Raw genomic sequence first — 18,385 nt, 5'->3', positions numbered from 1 at the left:
CCACCTTCATAGATCCACGAGGCGACTATTGAGCTGTATATGTCATGGTATCGCCGTCACACCCGACTGATGATCAGGAACCCCATTCATGTACTTGACGATCGGTACAGACCATACGCCGGGAGGCCCGAGGCACTGGTATGTTTTTGTGGCTTATTAATATCTTATAATTGTGATATAGCGTTATTTAATCAATATTATAAATGTTGTGTAGGCTATTGGGCATCACATGTTCTACCGGTTGGGACAGGAGATGCAGCAGCATAGCAACAATGATGCAGTCGCTTTGTCGCAGCCCATCACGGAGGCCACTGTATGCGATGATGAGGACATCACGGATGCGTATACTCAAGAGGCCGACGAGACCATGGTGAGAAAATATTTTTGACTTAACACGTACAATACTAATATATATTTTCACATGCTAAGCTTAGTAATTGTTTTGTAGGTTGCTGACGGCCCGACGGCCCCTTCTACTGATCCTGCCAGTTGTACTGTCGATGATGCTGCGCATCCTCACATAAAGAGACAACTTGATGATGATGATCCTGATAGTGTACCCGGGTGACAGGGGATGCGACTCAGGCCAGCTGCAGCATTGAAGCACACAGGCTGCGAGACTCATTGATTTACTTTTGTTTGTATTTTGTGTAAATACTACATTATGTAAATAATGGCAACAATTCTATTTTAACAACAATTTTATTTTAACAGTACAACACAAACACAAACATAACAAACCTAAAACAACACAAACAGTACAACTAATGAAAACGCTTGACAAGGGAAACATAAAGATACACTACGGCGCTCAATACGTACATGCCATTATTTAGTCACGACCGCCTAGTATTCTCTGCTCCAACCACTTGAGTTGGTCTTCCAGCTTTTTTTTTCTTCTTCTACCTCCTTGAGTTTTGCCTTCAACTCCTCAACTTCTTGCTTGGATTGTCGCTCTCTTTCCCGGTACCTCGTACACAAATTATGAAGAAAATACAACTGGCCTTTGTAGTATTCCTGCTGACAGGGTTCATCAATCCATACTTCAAAATTGCATGTAGGCTCGTCGTTTTGCCAATAAAACTTGTTCATACACGCCCAGTAGCGTCGTCCAACTTCTTCCCAACAATCGTACATCATGCAATTTTTTCGCACTCGCACCTTGGGACATAAAGGGGTTGTTGAGACATTTCTTAAAGAGAAACTTTGTTTTTATGGAAATGTTTGATATTGGTTATTGTTAAGCATAGAAAATAACTAGAATGCGCCCGTTATTTATAGGCAAGATTTCACATAAAACGTAGTATTATACCACGCTTTACATACACACAAAACGCAGTATTATACCATGCTTTACATACACACAAAACGTAGTATTATACCACGCTTTACATATTTAATTTTTCTGGAATGAAACAGTTTTTTTACACGATTTTCAGCTTTTTCAGAACGACAAGACAACTCACAAAACGTAGTATTATACCACGCTTTACATATTTAATTTTTCTGGAACGAAATAGCTTTTTCACATGGTTTTCAGCTTTTTCAGAACGACAAGACAACTCACGAAATGTAGTATTATACCATGCTTTACGTATTAAATTTTACGAAGGATAATAAAGGATGTCTTGATTTTATAAATTTTTTTTAATTTTTAGATTGGTCTTCTTTACTAACACCAATAAGTTTAATATTTGTACAACCATATCAGCATCCCAATTCAAAAGGTCATGTTAAAAAATAAGATGTACCAAGATTGTGGAACATAATTTTATTTGATAGATATTGCAACATACACAAGTACAGACATATATTACAAAAAACAATACGAAAACAAAAGACTAGGTGTTTCCTTGATAATTGGGTACATTCGACGAACTTGCACCCAAGAGCTGGATTACCACCGCCACGTAGACTACCAGAATGACATTTACAACGGTCGTGTTCTGTTTGAGAGCATATGCCACATTTACGCGCATAAATGGTGTCACCAACATCCATTTGGTTCCGTATACGCGTTCTCTTTTGCACTTGCAGCTTGCGCAAATAGTCCTTGTTACACACCATCTTAAAAGGTTTCGGTGGCCAATAATGCTCAGCACCTAATGGCTACAACTGCCCACTATACGTGTCTACGTATGCAGCAACACTGTATTGCCTATCAATATAGTTGGTTGCCCCTGAACCAACTTATTGAAAGCACTTCAAGGCATGTGTGCACGGCATGTGGTAGATGGTCCATTTCTCACATGAACACAACCTGCTAGCTTCATTCACTGTCTGTAGATTATTCCCCTGGTGTCCGCGGATAGCGGTCTTAACTTCAAAAACATCCCGGACGTGATCGTACTGTAAAAATGAATGCCAATGTGCTCGCCTCTTGTACCTTTCAAATCTTCTCATCGGTATTGGCATAAATTGAACACCCCTGTCCATCAATGCCGATACAGCTCCATGCCTTTCAACAAACCTCTCTGCACTCTGTTTGAATGTCATGCGGACCATGGCAGTGACAGGCAATCCACGGGCAGACTTCAACAAGCCGTTGAATGACTCCGACACATTTGTAGTCAGGGCTCCCCATCATCTGCCGCCATCAGCATGCAATGTCCACATGTGAAGCTCATGTCCCATCAGCCAAGTATACGTGGATCTAACTGTCGGATCGCTTCCATGTGCCTCATGAATTTGCACTGCTGGTGCTCAGTTGCAGCCATCCACATTAAATCATGCAAGGCCTTGTAAAGATATTTCTTCTAGAAATTGGCATTCAGGTGCCTCACACAGTAACGGTGGTATGCATAGGGTTCCTGCCATTCAGACAAGTGCCGTATAGAACTTAAAATACCACCATGTCGATCAGATATTAGACAAATACCTGAACGTTGTTTGATAACATGCTGCTTCAAGTGGTTCAAAAAAGCGTCCACGTCTCTTCGCTTTCGTTAGCACAAATGGCAAAAGCTAGTGGAAATATTTGTCCGTTGGCATCTACTGCAACTGCAATCAAAAGCTTAATATCATACTTTCCATAGACATGAGTACCGTCTATGGAAATTACAGGATGACAATGCACAAAACCATCAATTGCTGGTTTAAATGACCAGAACACATAGTTAAAAATATATTCGGGTTTGTCCAGACTCCGCTCATGCCTCCATTCAACAATAGTCCCGAGGTTAAAGTGTTGCAGTGCGGCTATGTACCTGGGCAGAGATGAAAAAGACTTATCCCAGTCACCATAAATAAGTTCAAAGGCACGTTTGCGACCGAGATATGCCTTTCTTTTGGTTATAGTACAACCATACTCCTGGTGGACGGCTGTAATATACTCTTTAATCTTGAATCTAATGGACACTTCCAAATATGGAATCAAGATAAGAGAAATCAAGTCTACATCCAGATTGTAGTGATTCTCATTGAATGTGTCCATTTCACATCTGTGGGTGCTAATAAATTTACCCACTTTCCACAAACTTGATTTCTTCTTGCTGGCACGCAACATCCAGTGATAACCCATAAAGTCTCTACGGCATACAGCCTTGTATACCTCCGTAGTTGACTCCCTTACCGTCATCTCACGGCACTCTCTTACGCTATAGATTTTTACAGCCCTGATTAGGCGAGCTTTATCAAGGAAATACATGCCCTTTGCAAGCACTGCTGGTCTAGACTCATCCCACACTGCTAACCGAAATTCATCATCATCCCTTGTGAGGGCATCCACGTCCGGCATACTTGGAAAATTATCAAGGTAGGGAATATTCCGCTCATGAAAGGGAACGTGAGACTCGTACGCTCTTGGTCTAACAGGAGGTGGAGGAGCATGCTCCCTCGTCAGCTCAGGTTCGGCATCCACTTCCTCCTCGTCATCATCCTCATCATGGAAGGGTGTGTCTCCAGACTCATCGGCATTGTTGTCATAATCACTATCATCTTCCTGACTTTGCGCATCTGCCAAATCACGAGTCAGTACGTCGTCTATGGGCAACTGTGTGAGGTCAAGAACATCAAGTTGCTCGTTTTCACTGCACAAAAAGAACAAAATGATAAGCTATCCAACTAGATAAATACTTTACATATAGCTATATCACTTTACTTACAAGTCGTACTGTGTTGACATTCCATGATGGATATTTTCTTGTTGGTGATGACTCCTGGATGGACCACCGTGGTCCAATACGCCAGAACTACGTATATTCCAACTAGGGGCAGGGTCATAACTTGTAAAATTCATATCCGGACGGTACCTCCTATGAAAAATAAGAGTGTTAATACAAATCCAATTAAAACATAAAATAAACATAGCTAAAGCGTAGAAAAATTAAAGTTTACCAGTCGTCTTGTGGATTATATAAAGTCGAAAAATTATTTTGTGGCTGCTCATTCGCCGGTGGTGACAAGTTTAAATCAAGGCAAGCTCTTCATCAGCAATCTGTCCGGCAAAAACTGCTCCAGAATAGTCACTCGATGATTGGGGGTTATCCCTACTATGCACACCCTCATTATTGGGAACGTCTTCAACCTTGACGTACATTTCCAACAATTTTATTACAATAAATTCCCTGTATTCATCCAGAATCCGCAAAAAATCTCTAAGAGTTTCATCATCTTCGATGTTAAACTCAGAATAATAAGCAAGCCCCTGCGGAGTCTCTGAATACGGAAATCTACCGGTTACTTTAAGGTTCACCGAGCATTTCCTCACACTCATTTTTCACGTAACAACGATACCAATTTATCGTACTCCATTGTAAGCGGCAATTTAACATGACACTGTGGAGGTGAGCTATACCTCACAGAGTTATTCTCCATTACAACCTCATCCCCCCCCCCCCAATAAAATGAAACCCTTATTTTGGCTCTTCAGACATTATAAAAAAATGCTTGATAAGAAGAAGAGAGAAGTATGAACGGAAGTTTGAAAGAAAGTTTTGAATGAATTTTCATAAAAATCAAACGCCTTTAAATAAGGCAAGTCGAAGCTTGGGGTGCAATTTTTTTTATGTAAAACGGAGTATAATACCACGTTTTATGTATTTGAATTATTGTTATGTTAGTTATCCGCAGAACACTTATTGGTGGGTCCAAAAATTAGTGTAAACGCAGTATAATACTACGTTTCAGTGTAAAACGTAGTATTATAATACGTTTTACACTAAAAAAAACAAATATTCTCCGCAGTCCTGCAGAACTCTTATTATTGGTGGGGCCAATTTTATAGGGAAACGCAGTATAATACTGCATTTTCCTTAAACGTAGTATTACACTGCGTTTCCCTTTAAAAAACAATTTTTTAATAAATTCCGTTAATGTAAAATTAGTTAGAAATATAACTTTTTCTTTTTAAACTGTATAAACGTATTTTATGTCCAGAAAGACATCATTTCAGTTTCGGACAAATATGAAATAAGGATATAAAGCACACGTGATCGAAAGAAAACTGCCGTCTTGTCTACCAAATTTCTATCACATCAAACATTGATTACCAAAATAAGAACAAAGCAATCACTTTGCCCTTAACAATGCACTGGTTCCTGGGACATTACCAGGTTTGCTAATATCATTATCAATCTATGATAAATGTTCTTTTTCTGAAAATATTTTTCACTCTCCAACCAAAAAAAGGGGAGCAGCACGGTACACAAGGCATCCCGTATTCACGCAGTTTCCGAGGAACGACTGCACTCCAACGGGTATGATGTAGAGTTGTAGACAATCCACCCTAATACAAGCATTAATGGCTGCTTCCACGGCTCGACCCCGTGAGCTATAGATCACACTAAACACCGGAAAACATCTTACGAAAATGACTTCTATCATACCAAACACATTCAAAAAGGTTTTGCATGGATAAAATTGAAACTACCATTAATACAGGGGAGCTGAAACCTGCATTTTGAGGTAACAACCCTTCTTTGTTCTTGTCAGTGTATTACACATTGGCACATTCATACCGGGAAGGGAAAGCACTGAAAGTGAATGAGGACTAAGAATTCTTGATCACACTTTTTAGTGAGGAGAATATTGCGTGAATGGCGGTTCTCATATGAGAGAATCATTCCTCTATAAACAAATAAAAATGTAGTTTTTCCATGGTTGAATCAGCTGGGACAAAGGAACCAGAAGAACCATGTTTACATATTAGCAGAACAAAACTGAGTTTTCGCTGAGATACTTGTGAGCATTGACCCTAACAAACTCATAGCTGGAATGCATAGGGAAGAGTCAAAGCCTTCATTCAACCTTATTGACCTTGCTCGTTTTCTTGAAGTTAAACAGACAATTGTGCAGAATCTTGTGATTCCATAAGACCTTAGAGATTTCTTGTCGTGATGTTTACTTGTTAGAGTGATTCTGCGCTGCTTTTGGAACTGTTAAGACATTGCAGGAATGTACAAAGGCAAATAGTAAGGCTAGCACGAGTATCGAATCTATCCATCCATGAAAAAGTTAAACTATACCAGAACAAAACTTGGTCATCCATCAAATTACCTTTGATGTTGTTCACCTCCCAGCTCCGATTCCCTTATTGCGATCAACCAGAAAGATTGCCGATCTGTTAACAGCTGCAGGCAATGATCAGTGACATCAATCTAATTGATCCATCAATAATTAAGAGAAAACAACCAAAAAATTGAAAAATAGGAAAACAAGGAAAAATTAAGGTAAACATAGAATGTAAAGCTTAGGAAACTAGTTTACTTGCCCAAAATTAAATATGAAAAATTATTAATGTTATAATATCCAACATAATTTTATTTTGAGATAAAGTATGTGAGACATCTCAGGTTAATGAAATAACTATTTAACTCAATATATGTGAACTTGAATAAGGAAAAAAAAAATTGGAAAAATTGTGTTTTGACATGATTATACAGGCTTGTGTATTCCACTCTTTCATAAATATAAACATACTAATGCTATACGATATTAAGTAAAGAGTACAGCTGATTATCCCTGTATAAACAATGACCAATAACAGAACAATGCAAATTCCATGCAACTAACTGGAGGCCCCAGAAGAAAATGTGTAATGATAAAAATAGGGAACTTTATTGTTTATAAAAGATGTCTTTTTTTCCTTTTTTCCTTTAATTAGTGCTTGTATAGGAATTATGGAGAAGAATAAAACACATCAAAGTGACTATAAAACGAAGCTAGCAACAACAGAATGCATTTTTATTTTTCTGACTGCATTTTTGCTTGCGGATTGAAAGCAACATTCAGACATGAAATATCTAATCCATGAAAATATAGCAAGTAATATTCCTGTTGCCAAGGATACAACTCTAGATTGGATTGGCATGTCGTGGATGAAGGTTTTGGTTTTATGTTTGATAATAAAAGGATATATAAATGAAAAAGAAAGCCTTTTATTGATTATAGTAGTCTTAGCAGGGGATCTGTTAGTTTTCTTTATTTGTATTTATCCTCACCTCTTCCTGCATTGATCAATGTGCACAGCATGCACGCAAAGTTGGCTTTGGGTCTTCATGCTGCATGTCATATAGTTTAATACCTTGATCTGAAATGCACCTGCATGATGTTTACTGTCAAAATACACAGTGGAATGGATAGATACGAGAATGATAAAACAAGAGAACCATTTATGGGCAGAAAGGAAAATAAAACAGTGGAAAGAGAATGAAATGAAAACCATGCTAGAGTAAAGAGCATATTGGTGCCATAGCTTCACCATATACAGAATGGCAACTCAATAAAGAAGAAGAGGCAGAACAAGAGAGAGAGAGAGAGCGAGAGAGAGAGAGAGAGAGAGAGAGAGAGAGAGGGAAACGGAGAGAGAAGAAGAGGTACATTCATGTCCGCAGCATACCCCAGCCACCCTTATCTAAATTCTAGTGCTATCTACAGTCTCTCCCTTCTTTTTTTTTGATACATACTATGTAGATCTCCTTTATGGTTTCCTTAACTGTTCTTATCATTTTGACTTTTTACTGTGTTTTGCTATTTTGCTAAATACTATCTTCATAAATATCCAAGAATTCTAAGTTTTCGGTAGATGTATTTTTCCAGCCCAGTATTTGGTCGTATTCAAAATGATAACAATTCTCTTGAATTCTGGTCAATCCTACAGTTATCTAGTTACTAGATTCATCAATTATGGAGTTGACTTAAGAAACAGAAAGAAAGAAAGAAAGAAAGAAAGAAAGAAGACTTACAAACTTATTGACGTTAATAAAAGTGGCAAATTACATTCTTTATCATCTATGATGACTCAATGGTTTCTGAAAAGTCAAACTCCAGAGATGCAAAATAGAGTGCTTTGAGCATGCTATTGATCACAAGTAGGGAGTTTTCCGTGAATGCTAAGCACCAAAATGAGCCCAAAATGCCGGAATTTAGTCTTCCACTTGGCAAAAGAAAAACATTATTCTCCTACGATCTGTATTTAGTCCTGGTACAAGGACAAACAAGAGAGGCTAGCTCAAGAGTAAATTACTCTCCACCTGGAACCAGGGGTGTATCTAAGCGGGATTCCCGGGGTCACGTGAATCCATGCTCCTCTTCCAAGATCATGTATAGTAATGTTATGCTTAAAGTGTACACCCAATCTCAAAGTATCATACGATGCAATGGTTATTGGGTGCACCTTTCTAAGTGAGGTTGGGAGTTAAATCTAATGTCTATCTTTTTTTTTTCCTTTTTTTTTCTAGAATTTGCCGCACCCACGAGAGATGGGCATGCCTGGAGTCATTTCTTGCGTATTAATTAAGTATTTTTTCTTATTTTTCCTTTCTTTGTTTGGTGTATGAATTTCCAAGTCTGACACATTGAGTAGTATAGATATATACGAAAAAAGTAAAGGTTGAACCTGTAAAATTATTTCCTGGATTTACCTCTTCATAATAGTGCACCATCTTCCCAAAGTTTTGGATCCGCCTCTGCCTGGAACCTTACGGTTGTGGGTTCAAGTCACCATATCAAAAAAGAAGTCCTAGTACAAGTAAGATGGTCCTTTGTTTACTTACCAATCATAAAGCAAGTGAGAGGTCAATGTTAAGAACAGTTCATAACGGAGACGAAGAATTTTTTACCAGTATAGCAAAGCAAGTAAACACAGTTTCTCTTTTTTTTTTTTTTTTTGAATAGGCAATAAAAGCAGTTAGAAGCTATTGTCATTGGAAAAGACAGACAAGGTGAAATCAAGACAGCGAACATTACGTGCAAACGTGAACATTCTTTACAAGCCTTAATCTAGTTGAATGGTGGATCAGTAACCGGAATTACCTGGCTGGCTGCTCCTTTTCGTTTAAACACATTTAGAAATGGTACTCATCTTAACCTAAGCAGGAGACTGCTACTTTAAATAGACTTCAAGCTTCAACCTTTCCCTTGCGAATGTAGCCAGATGGAGCGACTAGGATATATATCACTTAATCAGGATATATCTCTTTTTTCAGATCTTGCCAAACTTGAAGGCCTTTAGGATGAGGGTTTACATATGCCTTCATGAATAATTTCTCTGAGGAAGCTATAATAGTGCTCAAAGCCAACTTTGAATCCACTATTCCTTCATCTCTGAGCCAATTATACATTGAAAGCCTAAGCCTGATTCTTGGAATTGTGTAGTTGAGGTAAGATGGAAACGAAACTAAAGCAGACAGCGGATAACCCAATTTATTCACAAGGAAATCAATCTTTGCTTCAAGCACCTCTTTCCTTTGATTGAGTATTTGCGGATATATTTTCAGCACTGACGTAACATGCTTTGTATCCAAACCAGCATTTACCAAACAATCAAACCTCTCCTGGAGCTCCACCCCTTTTCCTCGAAATACTTTGAGAGCTTTCTCCATTTCGCTCGAGTTCTCAGCAAAACCCAAATCCAAAAGGAACTTAGTTTTCATCATTTTGGATCTTAGTTCCTCCACAGCTATTGGCAATCGTTCAACTTTGGCTCCACGAACCAAATTCCTCAAAAATTCTGGATTCTCCTTGATCACACTACAAAGCCGCTTCTTCCCAGTATTCAGGATAGTCAACAGGCTGGTAGCTTTCTTCAAAACACACGACCCTAGCAATGTAGGGTGAGAATGAACAATACTTCCTATCTCTAGGACAGACATCTCAATTTCAATCAAGAACTGGTAGCATTGCCGCATATTGAATACAAATTTCGTTACTGGAATTTGTGGGAAGTGTAGAAATACATCAAGTAATTCGGGCTTCTGAAAACCAAATTTCAACAAGAATCCAATTAGCGAAAATGTAGTATGTCCGGAACAATCAAACAGGAGACCAGGAATTTGACATATTAGTTTTCCTAATTGTTCATCAGTAAACCCCAACCTGTTGAAGAAGCACATGAGCTCGAATAACTGGTTCCAATTGAAGGAATTTCCATTCAACTGCTCCTCAATCCAACTGTATTCAACTCCCGCTCCCTTCAATTTCTCAACAACTTCAAAAAATTCATTATGTACATTCCCAATCAAAAGATGCGGACTTGCACTAACAAGCTTAACTACAGCAGACTGATCTAGCCCAACCCCGTGAAAAGAACGAAGTTTCGAGTCCAGCTCTCCAGGATCATATCTAAAAACTTCTGGAGCTTCAGCAAAAATCCTTCCTATCTTATTTCGCGAAATACCATAATTACACAAGACGTGATAGCTATCGAGCAACCTCTGATCATCGTTCAAGAACATCAAATCTCTGGGAAGGAATGCCAAGTACTGAGAAGGTTTCAGACCAATGCTCTCAAAGAATGGTTCAAATTCATTGATTGGATGGTATCGCAAGAATCGAGTTAAAGAATGACGAATATCAGTCTCACTATCCACTCTTTCTAACAACTTGGAAAGGAAAAAGGGTGAGTTTTTACTCATGTGTTCAGCATCCATAAACTGCAAACTTCTTGTGGAATGCAAGTACTCTAACAAAGCAGCTTGTGCTTCTTTCCTCACCGCACGAGGTATATGACATTCTTCTTCTAATTTAGATTTAGCAGATTTTTTAGTTGCATAAAACCTAACCTTTTCAGCAATGTGGAACGACCCACTTGCCCAAAGAATCGATTTTGATGATTTAGAATGGTTAAAAACAAAATCAAAAGAAACCCATTTGAGAATTAATGGAGTTCTCAGTTTCTGTAAATGGTTCATGGCTAATGGTATCTGTGTTTTATGCAGTAAAGCAATGGACACAGAACAAGAAATATGCTTATTCAAGAAATGCCTTACCTTGAGACTTGTGGGATATTGGCTTTGGATTCTGAGGGGAAAAGGGGTTTTGAGCTTTGACAACAATGACGTATGCTGATTCTATAGCAAGGTGAAAGCCATTCGAGGAGCTCAAGTTTGATGACCTCAGAGTTGTCAAAGCAGAACTTCAGGGAGAGAAGTCGTTTCTCTGTGCCAAAATCGAAAAGGGTTTTAGGACTGGTAGGTAATGTGGTAGTTTTAAAAGAAATTCGGGTCATTCTTGTCAATTTGCAAAAACTATCTCTTGAGGGTGGTTTGGTTACGAGGATAAAGGACAATTATAAATGATGTTGTTTAGGTCCATAATAAATTACTATTTTATCTTTGACATACTCAATAAAGAAATACGAACTCCTATAAAAAAAAATGTATTCACTAATGTAACCTTAATTAATTGTTACCTTGACACATTGTAATGTGTAAATAAGGGCAAATTTTGAAAATATAAAAATTAATTCCTTCTTGATTATGTAAATAAACACTTATTTTGGACCAAAATAAAAAGGTAAAATGATCGCTTATTGTGAACCAAAGAGTATAAAGTAGGGATTATTTTATTTCGATATAAATAATTCTTAGGATTATTTTTATTGCAATTGTGGTATTATTTTTATACAATACTCATGCGGGATAACAATTCTGAGATTATTTATCCCATAATAAAATGATATAGTTGTTTTTCTCCACTCTTCTAAAAAATCTTTTAAGAAAGTCAAGGTTAAAATTAGAATTATCTAGCATAAAAATAAACATATATTTTTGTATTATACACTACATATTTGGTACCTGTAAAAGTATATTTATTAAATAAATCGTCATTACGTAATCCTCAAATTATAACCATCACATTATTATCCTAGTATAACCTGTTCATAGACAAACCACCCTGAGTTTATTTGTTTTAATAATTATTTGTGTTACTTGGCATTACTGGACTTGGAAGGATCCTCTGGCCAGATTGGTCCAATACATTAATGCTCACAAGAATACTGAGGTCTCTGAATTTATAGATAGGAGGCATGTAACCAAACAAATCTCTGCTCAATATTATCCCACCTTGAGAAGTGGTCTTCACTATTAGGAACAACATCCAGATACAGAAAGCCAAGGCATATCATCCCATCTGGACTCTAAATCCCAAAGGTGACTTCACCTACAGATCAATCTGGAAAAAGATGAGGAAGCAAGAGGGAAGGGCACTCACATATTATCGGCTGATTAACCCATTTTTTTTTATCCGTATTAAATATGAGTCGGGTTGGATAATTTATCCGTTTTTTTGCATTATCTGTTCTCAACCCGCACATATCCGATTCAACCAGCCTATTTGTCACCCCTAGCTAAGGCTAACAGTTTGATTCACGTAATTTAATGCCTCCTCTTTGTTATTTGTGGGAAATATAAAGAGTAGATGAATTGCTAAGTTTGAAGAGATTAACATGCCAACTAGAATTATTATTCAACAGGTGTGTAGATTTATGTTTATTTCTAAGGTTAAATTTCCCCAAACATGAAGTGGTTAGTGGCTTAGTACCCTGCAATTGAAGGAAAATCAAGTTCTCTCGTCGGGTAGACCAAGCCAGGGCCAAGTTGCTTCAAACTTAATAAAGATGGTTGTAGTAAGGATAACCCAGGAAATTTAGGTCGTGAGTTATCAGGAATGAAAATTTAGGTGGTGGAGTTATCAGGAATGACAACGGTGATGTCCTTTGAGCTTTTTCTGACTTCTATGGGCAATGCAACAATAACATAACTGATGCCAAAGCAATATTACAAGGAACTATCCAAGGAAAGAATCAGAGGCCACACCCTCTTTCGTATTCGTGTTCTATCTATGTACTAGGATGTTAGCTTATAGCTGATACCAGAGACCTGCACCTCCACGTTGTCTAAAACTTCTAGAGCGCGTTTGGATTGGCTTATTTTAAGTACTTTTAAGCCAAAATAACTTTTAAGCCATTTTGTAGTGTTCGGATAAAGTTAAAAGAGCACTTTTAAGCACTTATTTTTAAGCTAAAATGACAAAAACAAGCCAAAAGTCAAAAGCTAGAATTCCTAACTTATGGCTTAAAAGCTATTTTGGCTTAAAAGTCACTTAAAATAAGCCCATCCAAACAGGCTCCTAGTCTTTTAACTAACTTCCATGAGTAAAATCTAATCTTACATTCAGGTCATTTACTACATATTCTCTTCTAAGCTAAAAAATGTATGTATTCTAACAGTAAGAAAGAATACACAACATCAAATACATGGCACAGGTACTTTGAAGCGACTAGCACAAAGTAGCTATATAATTAGACAACAAACTGAGGCCAATACTACTAGGATTCAGGTGCCGGTACTCATTGCTTTCCCATGTAGTATGGATAACCTCCAAAAGAAGCTGGTGTTGTTTGAGGCTCTTGCTTAACAGGATACTGGGGGTAAGGAAATTGAGCCTGGCCCGAGTATGGAGGAGCTGCACCTGGTTGACTTGAGTATGTTGAGTTTGTGTAAGCAGCTGGTTGACTTGAGTATGTTGAATTTGTGTAAGCAGCCATTGCTTGCGGATAACCGTAACCAACAGGTGCTGCCGGGCCGGAATGCGTCTTCTGAGCTTGTGGATACCCAGGTGCCAATGGCATGGACATTGGCACCATAGTTGCTCGTACCTGGGACTGAGTAACTTTACCCTTGTGATTATCAGCAAGCTTCACAGTAAGATTCCTGCCCTGCAACCATAATAAATAAACATAAAATCTTTAGACGACAAATAAGTTGGAAATCTTAATTGTACCAGCAACACGTAACAATCATTATCTATTTCATTCTATAATAACAAAATTTTCCTAGTTCAATACTTCACCGAGCACCAGTACTACTCTTAGCAAGGAGACCATAATATTCACAGCATTGAAAATGTCTCATTATATACTGTATGCAGAATAGTACAAAACTTATGAGCATCATCTGTAGAAAGATAGCTGACCGTCTCCTTACCCCAAGAATCCTTTGTGGATCGTTTAGAGCTTTCTTTGCACCCTCAACCGTCTTGTATGTGACAAAACCAAAACCACTTCATACAAAATTACAAACTTGTTAGAGATATGCTAACAGACGGAACAGTTTTATTATTTATTATGCAAACAGAGAAGTATCTCTTACCGTGATGTCTTCGTGTCCTTGTTATATGCAACTGAACCTTCTTCTATCTCACCATGCCTACTAAAAAAGCTGAGCAACATCTCACTTGTTGTGTCTGATGATAAACCTCCAATATACAGCTTCCTTTGGGCTTGGTCAGCGGTAACAGTAGTACTGCTTAAACCTTCACAAGCGAGGTTACAAACAGCCATGCGACCCTGCACAGGTATGTTAGCAAAGAAAACTTTACATCTCATTTATCTTGAGTCAAGAAGGTCCAAACGGTAAGTGAGATATTGAGATATCCTGTGTTTTGATAGGTAAGTTTTACTTCAAGAACTTAAGTTCAACACATGCTTCAGAGTTTGTTTCACTTAATCCAAATTGCAGAGTATCTAGCTACAGTAGGCCTACAAATACTTCTTGAAAAGAGAGTGAAATATTAGCATAAAGCAATTCTTTTGATTATTATTATTATTGTTAGCATCAAGCAATCGACATAATAAAACTACATATAAATTTCCAACAAAGTTCAAATATCAAGACAACATAATCAAAGAATCAAGTGTTTACATCTATCATCTTGCTTGGTGCTTTAAGGGCCATCTGAGCAGATTCCACGTCTTTATAAGTGATGAAACCATAGCCACGTGATACTCCAGTTACTTTGTCAGTAATCACAGCACCCTCTTCAATTTCACCATGCTCTGTAAACGCCTGCGGACACAATCATCCTTAATGATGCTATTTGAAACATGCATGCATTTGCTGAAGGTTTGAGAGAGGTCACATCAAATAGATTCAATAAAAGATAAAAGAAGGTGACATGAAACTTCATGACCACAATCCTTTAAAGGACTCATATCATCATTTGCACAATCACCAAGAGAACACAAAGTCACAAGCACCAAACAGCAATGCACTCACAGCACACAAAGTTTCTGATGTAGTATTCCAAGCTAAACCACGGACAAAAAGCTTTCGAAGAGCTGGATCTGCACTTGCAACACTATCTTTATTATTTGATTGTTCTGCGCTTGCAACACTTTTAATTTCTTCTGCAATAGAAGGGTATTGTGACCCTCTTCACGCCAAACATGCAAACAAGCACACATGCACAATGTCAATTCACACCACACACAATTACGAGGAACATAAAAAAATGTCCCCCTAGCACGAGCACATAACCTAACGAGCACCATCAAAAGAAAATAGGATATACTCAAACTGAACCATAAGACTAGTGCTAACATGAAAGACCAAACTGCACTAAACCCTACATTAAACTTCGCTCAAAATAGGAAAAAATAAGATTGTAAGTATGTTTTTAATATTGTTCCACTTCCCGCCATAGGCAAATAAGTGATTCAATGTTCAATGTGAAGAATTTCTGCTAGTCAAGATTGAGCGCTAAAATCAATACTTTTTTAAAAAATCAGATGTAAACTCAATAAGAAGGCCAAACGATAATCATGAGATAGTGTATATGACATATACTACTTATACTTAGGCATGTGATGAAATTTTCAATGATAGGTCACCGACGTGTTACTATTAGCACTAAAGTCTTTGATTCCTGATAACACAGATGTTTCCTCATTCGACACATTCAACCAATAACTTAAACCTTGAAGAAGCCCGGCCCCTCTCTACTTTCATTAAACGGCTTTAACCCTGTTATATAACTTGAGAAATTATAAAACCATATTCTCCATCAATGGTCCACCAAGTTTCCTTCAATAATTTAATTCTGACCAGTAACTGAGGACATGATTAACTTGCCTATAAGAATCAAAAGCTCAGCTCCAACTTCTTCTCATTTAACAAAAAGAAGTTCTTCTCAGACAGCCAAAGTGTTACAGCTAAATTATACTCTCTTTAAGTTTGTCCCCGAAAGAATCATTTATAGCCACACATTTAGATGATTTATAGCCACACAAATGTGTATTACTTATTTTAGGGTACAAATTTCAAAAGTCTTTAATTTGAAACTCTGTGCTTAATCAAATACCGCCCCTAAATCGGGACGAAGTATCTCACGAAAAAAAATGCCTCTATATATTACACACACTTCATGATAAAAGCAACTAAAGGGCTTTTCAGAATTGGAAAAAGCAACCAACTTTTAGCATTTATTACTACGGAACCCTTCATCCCAATAAACATCCCCAATACTTACCTTGTAAAAATTCAAAAAAGAAAAAAAACAGAAAAAAATGGAGAAATATCACCAAGAAAATTAAAAATACATACAGTTTAGCGAGAAGATCAACAAGCTGGGGTTTAGCAAAATGATCAAGCAAAGACCGCAATTCTTCTACTGATAATGATGATGTTGAGTTAGAATCACTTTGACCATTATTGGCCATTTCATCAAGCTTCCTCTTCTTCAACTCCTCCATCTTCTCTTTTTGCAGTTAATATTGACTTGTTGGAGTTGGAGAGGTGGAATTACAAAACAGTGTGTGTGTGCCCTAACATCTAGAACCAAGTAATGAACCCTATTGGTTCCCCTCCCCATCGCATCTCAAAAAAGATAAAATAGTTTATTGTATTTTTCGCCCTACAAGTTTCTTCAATCTTCTCTTTACTCTCACAAGTTTTTTTATGCCTTTTGGTCCAAATATATATATATATATTATTTTTTTAAGAAAGTGTTTATTTTAGAGATAAGCTATTTAGCTAAGTTTTTAGAAGAAGAAAAAAACTTTTGTGTAGTGACAGAAGTTGAAAAAATAACTTTTTTCCAAAAACACTTTTGAAACCTTGCCAAGCACAATTTGTTACTCCAATATTAGTAAAATTGCTTTTTAAATTAATCAAAGTGAAATTCTTCAAAGAACTTTGTCGAATAGCACTAGTGATAAAAAGTACTTTTTAAAATAAGTAGATTGTAGGAAATTAGCCAAATATAAACATATTTTCTTCAGACTTACATAGACTCTAAGAGGCATTTTCACATGCATTGCATGTGAATGCACTATTTTCGTTGCCAACATTATTGAGCACTTCATCGGACAAGTGCAATCTGATTGCACTAGCCGCCTTTTTATCTATGGCCGCCCAATCCTCAACTTTCACAAATTTGGGCTTGGTCTTTTTTTCCATCTAGTGCAATGTTTAACCCTTCTTGGATGAGTAAGTCCTTTATCCTTCTTTGTCATATGAAGAAATCTCCATTACCAATTGTTGGAAAAATACACACTTGCAAGAAATAATCCTCTTTGGATTTTTCCACATCATTACCATACCGCTCAAACTCTATATTTTTCTTCATATAGTATTTTGCTACTCTGCTAATTGTTCTTTGTTTGGTGTGTCTTAAGACTGAAGGAGAGGTGAAGAACCTCTCAAGGATATGAGTGATGTCATTAATAATATTAAACTTAACCAAACTTGTCTTCTTCTTTGACTTTTCCTTGCCAGTCAAATTTTTATTTGACAAAGCATGGATCTGGATGGTGCAATTCTTACCAAAAGAAAAAACTTTTCTTTCACATGTATTATATGGGATGGATCCAATACATTTAAGCATTACTATGGCATCAGATATGCTTCTGATACACTATTTTATTTAAAAGACTATGCTAGGGAGGTTTATCTCCACAAGAAAAACTTATCCCTACAAGAGAATATCGTAGTGATCTGGACGGTTTTCCATCATGCCACTGCAAATGTATTCACTATTTGGGGAACCTACCTAAAAGAGGTTTGGACTAAGGAAATGGCCAATACAAACATAAGTTTTATTGTCAAATTGTGTCATAGTGGTGTATGGATCAAAATCTGATCAAGGGGACCTCGCCTGAAAGAGGACTGTAAGCACGTGATTTTTGCTTCGCGGGAATTACTCCAAAAAAAAAAATCCTAAGTGTCTTTTGTCATTGAGTGATTGTATTTAACGTTAAATTGTGTGGTAATTGTTATAGGTGTTAACCAACATGTGTATGATTTCATCTTTAATTTTTACAGTTTTATTTTTAGGAATTTTTAATTTTGTTAATTGGGTTGCAAGGAAAAGGTTGTGGGAAAAT

The 18,385-nt window shown here is 37.2% G+C and overlaps 2 protein-coding genes across 3 annotated transcripts; both read right to left on the bottom strand.

The window, feature by feature from the left end:
• Positions 1–5,833: 5,833 nt before the first annotated feature.
• On the bottom strand, positions 5,834–11,381 carry LOC104246523 (transcription termination factor MTEF18, mitochondrial-like). 2 transcript variants are annotated; one of them, XM_009802334.2, is made up of 5 exons: positions 9,253–11,381; positions 8,862–8,959; positions 7,440–7,539; positions 6,496–6,569; positions 5,834–6,374 (listed from the first exon to the last, which is right to left on the bottom strand). In XM_009802334.2, exon 1 carries the CDS (start codon positions 11,127–11,129, stop codon positions 9,399–9,401), a length of 1,731 nt encoding a protein of 576 aa, XP_009800636.1. In that variant the 5' UTR covers positions 11,130–11,381; the 3' UTR covers positions 5,834–6,374; positions 6,496–6,569; positions 7,440–7,539; positions 8,862–8,959; positions 9,253–9,398. The 2 variants fall into 2 exon arrangements, with proteins under 2 accessions (XP_009800636.1, XP_009800637.1); XM_009802335.2 differs by lacking the exon at positions 8,862–8,959.
• Positions 11,382–13,113: 1,732 nt separating this feature from the next.
• LOC104246524 (UBP1-associated protein 2C-like) lies at positions 13,114–16,838 on the bottom strand. The gene is made up of 6 exons (XM_009802337.2): positions 16,605–16,838; positions 15,279–15,435; positions 14,925–15,068; positions 14,373–14,569; positions 14,208–14,283; positions 13,114–13,939 (listed from the first exon to the last, which is right to left on the bottom strand). The coding sequence occupies exons 1-6, from the start codon at positions 16,751–16,753 to the stop codon at positions 13,571–13,573; spliced, it is 1,092 nt and encodes a 363-aa protein (XP_009800639.1). The 5' UTR covers positions 16,754–16,838; the 3' UTR covers positions 13,114–13,570.
• Between the last annotated feature and the right edge of the window lie 1,547 nt (positions 16,839–18,385).

This window comes from Nicotiana sylvestris, chromosome 3 (genome assembly GCF_000393655.2).
Source record: "Nicotiana sylvestris chromosome 3, ASM39365v2, whole genome shotgun sequence".
NCBI classification, from domain to species: Eukaryota; Viridiplantae; Streptophyta; class Magnoliopsida; order Solanales; family Solanaceae; genus Nicotiana; species Nicotiana sylvestris.
Note: the sequence above shows the minus strand (reverse complement) of the source record. Positions and strands in the feature narration are given on the sequence as shown.